At 39.6% G+C, this 8,428-nt stretch overlaps 1 protein-coding gene across 1 annotated transcript; it reads left to right on the top strand.

Moving 5' to 3' along the window:
- Positions 1-1,306: 1,306 nt before the first annotated feature.
- On the top strand, positions 1,307-7,085 carry LOC102783232 (cytochrome P450 2J6-like). Its single transcript, XM_087842776.1, has 11 exons — positions 1,307-1,510; positions 2,124-2,286; positions 2,630-2,782; positions 2,892-3,052; positions 3,369-3,437; positions 3,549-3,653; positions 3,816-3,954; positions 5,810-5,895; positions 6,124-6,225; positions 6,313-6,454; positions 6,544-7,085. The coding sequence occupies exons 1-11, from the start codon at positions 1,349-1,351 to the stop codon at positions 6,729-6,731; spliced, it is 1,470 nt and encodes a 489-aa protein (XP_087698902.1). The 5' UTR covers positions 1,307-1,348; the 3' UTR covers positions 6,732-7,085.
- Positions 7,086-8,428: the final 1,343 nt, after the last annotated feature.

Here is an 8,428-nt window from a genome sequence, read left to right as displayed (position 1 = left end):
AGGTAATGCTTTAATCATCTCTCATAACCTGCAGTAATATTATCAGAGTTTCTTCAACACAGTGAACCTTGATTTCCTTCCGCTGTTCCAGATCTACTGTTTAGATCTACTGGTGTTGGTCGAACAGATGTGTGGCAGTCTTGCGTTTCAGGAGCTGCTACCGACAAACCAGCAAAAACACGCCAAATGTGTCACCTGTGACACTTGTGAGGTTATCTCAAACACACTCTGTCAGTCTTGATGCTGTTGAACAACAAAAAGTTTAAAAATGTCGCGAGTTTACTTGGTGATTGTCTCATGCGCGACGCGATCGCGAAAACAGCAAACAATTAACACCACGCTGATGTTGTTCACAGGACAGCAAGAGTAAACGATCGGGAGCGGCTCACTTTACTGTTACGCTCAAGCTCACGGCTGGCTTGAGTTCTCTTAAATCATATGTCAACTCCTCGGACCTCTGCGTCCGGTATTACTCTTTTTCTCACAAATAAGTGTCTCCCAAAATGATCCTCTGATCACAACCTATTTTTAAACCAAGGTCCCAAGTCTTGGTAGATGGTCAATGTCCAGTTGTGGACACTTATAAAGCAGTGGGGTACGCGCCCCACCCATGGCGTCAATTACAGATTAAAATAGGTTCCAGACATTAGTCACAGTTAATCGTACATCTTGTACATCTTTAATGGCTATAAACAGACATAGAACTTCTCTTTTCTGTAACATCTTCCATACAAGGTAATAAACTTCAAGCCTTCAGGGTCTCTGGGGCTAATTATTGACTCTGGTCATCTGTTGCCAAGTAGAGTAAAATATAGTGAGACACCAAATGAGTTAAGGCCTCAGGCCTGACACATTCCTAGATTACATGTGTTATATGTATTGTAAGCATCCATTGCAGTTATCCTTCTATGTTCTAGTTTCCCTCAGCATGTATCACCTGGACAGTCACGCCAGTGAAGCTTAAGACCCTTAATGAACCGAACATCAACTCGAAATAAGCACAAATATGCAACGTGTATGAAATACTTCTCGCTGTACCTGTAAAAAAGTTAACATAATGGAAGGATCCTCAAATGAACATCTTCAATACACAACTTTAATGCAATATCTATACTGTGAGAAATATTATTAGATGAAATAATGCTGTAAAGATTGTTATTAATGCAATTATAATGATGCAGATTATATGGCAGCAATAAAAGAATTTCTGTATCTCCACAATATCTTTTCCATATGGGCATGGAAAGTACACAAACAGAAAAGGGAGGGCCAACGACTGAACTACCCCTTTAAAAGAGGCTAACCATGTACACTACTCTTTTTTCAGTGCATTCCTATCTGTCTCAACATGTTTGCTTCACTTGTGCTGCTATGGGTCTTCATTTGGATCGCCATCCTTCATTTCAAATCCCGGAGGCCCAAGAACTTTCCACCAGGACCTCTTAACGTGCCCCTACTGGGCAGCATTTTTCACCTGAGCCTAGAGAACCCCTTGAAAGATTTTGAGAAGGTAATAAAAATGTTGTTTGTTGAATTGTGTTGTTTTATCATTTTAAGAAAGGAAAAATGGGCCATTCACATACAGGCACTTAACAGTACTGATCTTACCTTTTTACTGTGATTGCCTAATATGTTGTTGGGATAAAACTGACTCTCTGCACAGTTGGCATTTACCCAGCCAAAACTGCAAGTCACTGGACAGATTGGACTTTACCTTCTTGATAAGTCAGTATTTGCTAACAGAGTTTTTCTGTATGTGTGAAGGGGGTTATCTTTATGTTTCCTTATATAAAATAATAAAAGAGCAGTAAACGCTTCAAAAAATCAATTATTTTATTGAGTATAATTTGTCAATATAGCTTTACTAATATGCCACAAGCTGTGTCTACCAGGATGCGTACACAGGGTCCTATTTTCAGGTCACAGTAGAAAAATATTAAGGACATAAATTACATTTAATTGAATTTAATTAAAAACCAGAATCCTTTTTTCATAGCTGCTTTAGACCATATAAAATGTTAATTCCTCTGGTCGGTAAATATGTTTAAAGCCCCTTCAAAATGTAATATTCATCTGAGGGTGTGACGCATGGATTTCAAACTTGTCATTTTGTTTCCTCCCAGCTGAGGAAGTCTTATGGAGATGTCTACAGTATTTTCCTGGGGCGCGAACCAGCTGTAGTCATCAATGGTGTAAAGGCCATGAAGGAGGCTATGGTGACCAAGGCTGCTGATTTTGCTGGACGACCTCAAGGCTTGTTCGTTAATGAGCTCGTTGATGGGAAAGGTAGAATTTACATCATGTTATATGCGGTATAATGGAATAATAGTAAAATCATCTTTATCAGAAATTCTAATTGCGACTCAGAGTCAAATGTACGTTTTGGTGGGTGTTTTGTTGCTGCTTCTCCAGTGCCCCTGTCGTGACTTTCGCGTGCATCAAAACAAGCGAAACAGACTCACAGTGGTTTATGTTTCCTACCTGGGAAAGTTGATGTTGCTGATGTTTTACTGACTTTAAACTACACTGTGAGGATCAATTGTTCACTTTTAGGCCAAGAGGTTGGAGAGCTTTGGAACAGGGAACATTTTTGAGTTCTTTCTTCTTTATGTTGCTCAACCTGTTGTAGGAGTCATTATGGCAGATTATGGCTCTAAGTGGAGGGAACAGCGTCGCTTTGGTTTGACGACTTTGAGGAACTTTGGTCTGGGAAAGAATTCAATGGAGGAGAGAATTCATGACGAGATCAAACACATCATCAGTACCCTGGAAAAGAACATTGGTATGTTCATCGATGGGTTCACGCACCAGTTTTGCACGGTGCTGTTGGTTGCAGAATAGTGATTTGTACTCTCGTACAGTGCTGTCTTGTTTCATTATGTCTCCTACAGGTAAAACAATGAGCCCTAGGGTTATGTTTCATAATGCAGCCTCCAACATCATCTGCCAGGTTCTGTTTGCTAGACGCTACACGTACGATGATGAGTTAATCAAACTGTTTGTTGGAATCTTTAACGAGGTTTCAAAGATAATCAATGGACCGTGGGCCACGGTGAGTAAAACTGACACCAATGCTATCGAGGCAAAGTGTTTACAGTTTCCTAACAGGTCTGTGAGACTTCCTGGAGCATGCCAACATGGCTACAGTCTTCAGCTCAGTCTAGAGCTGAAGGTGAAACGTCTTCAAGATCAAAATCCACTGTGGAATCGCTGCTATATTCTTATTGTTTAGAAGTCAGAATGGACTTTGTATCGACTTGTTGACCGTCCATCCAATATAGTTTTGCCAGTCAAATAAAAATCTTAAAAGTTATCTTCAGCAATACGTCTTCTTCCACCAATTTTGTTGTTTGGTTGTTTTTCTGCAGCTGTATGACTCTTTTCCTATAATACGTAACCTGCCACTGCCCTTCCAAAAGGCCTTTAAGAAAATGGAGGTAATGTTGAAGATCATTCTTACCACACGTTTGTACAATAAAGATAGAAACATACGCATGCACACTGTCAGTGAAAAGCGAAAAGTACGAATGAAGAATTGCATGTTTTAGATTTATAAGAATCTTTCACGTCGCATGGTGAGCGAGCACAGAGAGACCCGAGTTCCCGGAGAGCCACGAGACTTCCTTGACTGCTACCTGGATGAACTGGAGAAGGTGTGTGAGCGTGAAAAGGAAAGCAATAAATAAATGGACATTCTCAGTATTTACTCAGTATCTTGTTACACAAGTATAACACTCATACTCTTATATGAATGATGAGATACATTTTTGTCTTGCTTGAATGTTTCTTACAATTATCACTCTCTGCATTTTTAGAGAGTTGATGAAGAGTCTTCATTTTCAGAAGAAGAGCTCATTATTTACTTGCTGAATCTTCACTTCGCTGGGACTGACACCACCTCTAACACGCTTCTTACTGGTTTTCTTTACCTGATGAACTATCCACACATACAAGGTAATACGACTCCCCCCGTACTCATTTATAATCAAGAAAAATTCAACTTGTTGGCACATTTATAGTAAAATTTTTGTTTTATTTGCGTTATCTGTCCACTGGATATTAGTTTGTGCACTCGAGATGTTTTTGTACTCTAGACTAAAACAAAACATTTGATTTTGATCCAAGATTTTGCTTTTTACTGTGAACAAAAAGAGTCCCTGCCAGAGCTGTGCTTTCACAATCTTTTAATAATATGCAACAATTCCCATGTTAGAACCTAATAAGGTATACTTAGAAGTAGCTGGAAATGGTCTTTAAGCCTGTGAAATTACATATGAATTTGTCCACTTGTAGCAGCTGGATACTGGGTGGGTAAGACTACACGTCTTTCCCACCCAGTATCCAGTAAGGGTCCTGGCTAGACCCCTCATGCTAACCAAAAACCCTGGAATGGCGCGGCTACGTCTGCAGCCCGTCTAAAGCACGGACACAAAAACATTTCACTGCACATTGTACTGTGTATGTTACTAATAATCAAGCTTGTTTGTTTTTGTTCATGTTAGGGTGTCGAAAAACAATTACGGCTAGGGATGCACCGATACCACTTTTTTTGGAAACGAGTACAAGTACGAGTACTTGCATTTCAGTACTCGCCGATACCGATACCGAGTACTTAATAAAAACATGATTTAAATTTACAGGTAACAGCTTTAGTCCTATAATTTAACAAAAAACAAACAAACAAGGGACTAGTTTGGAATTAAGAACATTTATTTAAAATGAAAAGCATGTTGTATGCAACATATTACAGAATAAATAATTATAAAAAACTAAATTTAATTTTAAATTTGTTCGTCTGTTTCTCTGTTTAGAAGTCTCACTAGCACAGTCACAGCTGGGATGACATCAGAGGCTAGTGCGTCGTAGCTGCTCACTTTTTTAGTTAGTTCCTCAAAGGGGGCGAAGATGGAGCATGTAATACGTGCTGTTCCAGCGCGTCTGTACATCCTGCTGCAGTCTCTTTATTGGCTGGTTGAGCTGTCCCTGAATGTCCTCGAGGCGGGAGTAGGCTAAGGCAGAATGTTTAAAATGCCCAACTATTTTCCGTCCCACTGCTGTAGCATCAGCTATGCTCCTCTGTGCTAATAAGCGTGGGTAAATAAGCGTGGGTAAATAAGCGTGGGTAAATAAGCGTGGGTAAACTCTTTGTACTCGTTGTCGTGTTGGGATTTTGGTGCTTGATTAAATAACTTGTGTTAAATGCGCTACCTTTAGAGCCTCTGGACAATTTCGCTGAGCACAATTTGCAGTCCGCCTTTGTTTTCGCGTCTTCGTTCACTTTGAAATATTTCCACACGGCTGACTTGTCTCGCCTGCCCTTCTCTCAGCTCTGAGCTGCAGCCGGGGCCTGGGGGCGGGCACTCGGCGCCTGGGGGCGGGCACTCGGCGCCTGTGATTAACCCCTTACATGCCGCTCTAACATAGACAGGTCTCAGACCGTGGTATCGGTCCTCGGTATTGGGGGACTTTTAACGAGTACGAGTACTTTAGAAAATGTGGTATCGAGGCCGATACCGGTATCGGTACCGGTACCGGCACCGACACCGGTATCGGTATCGGATGCACCGATACCGATAGGGATGCACCGATACCGATAGGGATGCACCGATACCGGCATCCCTAATTACAGCAAATGAAAAGCACCCATTATTAATAACTTGTCTAATCCTATGTTTAGTTCATCACTCGTGACATTTACCACATTACTAATTTTCATTGTCTCTTTAAATAGCATTAACTGTTGTTTGTTATGTAACATTTGTTTTTGACTTTCTTTACAACACATTGTATGATGCAACATCTCCCACAGAACGATGTCAGCACGAGATAGACCGAGTGTTAGACGGGAAGGACCGCGCCTGTTTTGAAGATAGACAAAATATGCCCTACGTGCAGGTACGAATCATACAACATATGCAGGGTATTGCAGACTGAACATTTCGACTGGTTATGTCGCTGTAGTATTGTCATGATCGAGCCAGCGTTTTGAGTTTTCATTTATGTTGATGGTTTGTGTTTAAGTTCATTTAGTTACAAGCTGCTGGGTTTCCCAGTTATGGTTCATTGTTATAAATAAATAAAATAAATATTTTTGCTCTATACTACATAAATGTCTTAATCCAGGCAGTGATTCATGAAGCCCAGAGGGTTGCCAACACTGTTCCTCTCAGCGTCGCCCACTGCACCACCAGGGACACAGAGCTGATGGGATATTCCATTCCCAAGGTAAGAGGCAACCGGCTACATAGGTTTTAGGAACAGAGGCAATGAAGAGTTTTCTTAATGTCTTTTATTGTTTTGGTGTTTTTTCAGGGTACAGTAATTATCCAGAATCTGACCTCAGTGCTCAGCGAGGACGGACAGTGGAAATTCCCTCATGAATTCAACCCAGAAAACTTCCTAAATGACCAAGGAGAGTTTGTTAAACCAGAGGCCTTCATGCCTTTCTCTGCAGGTACAAGAGCATAGACAAATACAGCAGCAGAGACAGGGTTGATCAAATATGTGTTCTACATGGTACTGAGACCTGTTTTAATGTCTCAGGTCCTCGGGTGTGTCTCGGAGAGGGTCTGGCTCGTATGGAGCTCTTCCTCATCCTGGTGACTCTGCTGAGGAGATATCAGTTCATCTGGCCCGAGGACGCAGGAGAACCAGACTTCACTCCGGTCTACGGGATCACCTTAACTCCCAAACCGTTTAGCATGAAGATCCAACTCAGGACACCACAATGAGATGGCGTGCAGACGCTGCAGCTCAGTGATAAAAATAGAGTCACGCTTAGAATTGAATGAAAATAAATTTCTGCTGCCTTAAAGTCAACAGTCACAAAAGTAAAATATACATAAATTGGGTGAGTGCACCTATCCCAACATAGGGTTTGATCCTTAATTAGTCTCTAAACTATGTATTAGATTTTCCCAAATACTGCAGGGTCTACCCTGAGGCAACGCTTTGTGTGATTTGGAGCTATAAAAAAACCTGACCAACAGTCGTCCAACATCTAATTTGGAAAAAAAAAAGTGTGGATGTGAATCACACCCATCATTGTGTTAATAAAGAAGTGAGAAACAATAAATCCATTACAACCCAGATTTGTGTGTGTGGTTTTACACTCATTGTTATGCAGACTCTTTTTGAGGTCGTCTTTTGTGACAATTAATTTTAGTTATTCAGCAGATCTCCCTGGTTTTCAGACATTAACAGAAACTCATTTACAACTGTCCCAGATTTAAAAACTCATGTATATTCTTTACATCAGCCCGAATTACAGGTCGTTATAGATTTTGATGGTAAGAAACACTTTAACTTAAAATGGGTTAACAGACAATTTTTAATTTTAAGTTAGAGTTTTAATTTTTAAGTTTAAGTTAGAAGTTATTATAAATACAAATAAAAAAACATCAGTTTTTTCACTTGATATAATAATAATAACTTTCGGTTGTAGTTTCTTGTTTTGTATTTTGACATTTTTATGGGCTCATATTTCATTTTCTTACCTTAAACGTGGATTAAAGATTTTTATTGTAGTACATACGTATTTCATTATCTTTTCATGTTTAATACTATTTATTTCTATTTATTATTTATTTATTTATGTATTTATTATTATTTAATACTATTTATTCAACATGTTTGTCCTTAAAAATGAAAATTATGTTAAATCTACAACATGTATTTTAATTTACTGTCTCTTAAAAATACAGAAATATTCTAAATACTAATTACAGAAAGCTTATATATTTTTATGTGATGGTATCCATCCATCCATTTTTACAGCTCATCCAGGTTCAGGTTGTGGGGGCGGAGTCTGTGGAGAGCGGCACAAAGAAGCCCAGACATCCTCTGCCTATATAATGAGACATTTACAGTTTTACCAGCTCTAACTAATCACAAATAGCTTGGGGAAAAATGGATCCCATTGATGCGACCGTCTCTGCATCACGCCCACCCACATAATATTCAAACCTTTGATTTCCGAGGAGCAGCCAATCAAAGGAAAGTGGGCGGAGCTGCTCCACTACAACATTTTTAAAAAGATGGCTTGAAATGCAGTATTTTTCCAATATTGTGAATCATGCAAAGCCAAGAATAAATATCTGAAGTTGTAAAAACAGTCCTAATACAGGCATCCATTGTTTTTCTTTTTTTTAACTTTTGTCAGTTAAACATTAAAACAAAAAGTACGATTTTAAATATTTGCATTTCTATATATTAAATTAAAAGTGAAGTAGGCATCATAGGTACCATTATGTTCTGTGGCAACAGCAATAGCAGACATTTGCTTGCCTATGATGGCACAGACATGCGTAGATCAAGTCGGTGTCGAACAAATGACTAACCCGATCAGTGCCTCTGCAGGCCCCACGACTGTGCAAAGGTTGTCTGTGTTTGTACAGTGAAGGGTTAAGGTTAGGGTGTACAAAGGCCC

This window comes from Neolamprologus brichardi, chromosome 7 (assembly GCF_056152115.1).
Source record: "Neolamprologus brichardi isolate AB-2024 chromosome 7, ASM5615211v1, whole genome shotgun sequence".
NCBI classification, from domain to species: Eukaryota; Metazoa; Chordata; class Actinopteri; order Cichliformes; family Cichlidae; genus Neolamprologus; species Neolamprologus brichardi.
This window is presented reverse-complemented; position numbering and strand designations above follow the sequence as displayed.

Bases quoted from the DNA above. Each gene is read 5' to 3' on its own strand.
- LOC102783232 (XM_087842776.1), top strand. From the start codon at position 1,349: ATGTTTGCTTCACTTGTGCTGCTATGGGTCTTCATTTGGATCGCCATC. The intron at 3,654-3,815 runs GTGTGTGAGCGT...CTGCATTTTTAG, and splicing joins ACCTGGATGAACTGGAGAAG to AGAGTTGATGAAGAGTCTTC. The intron at 6,455-6,543 runs GTACAAGAGCAT...TTAATGTCTCAG, and splicing joins CTTCATGCCTTTCTCTGCAG to GTCCTCGGGTGTGTCTCGGA.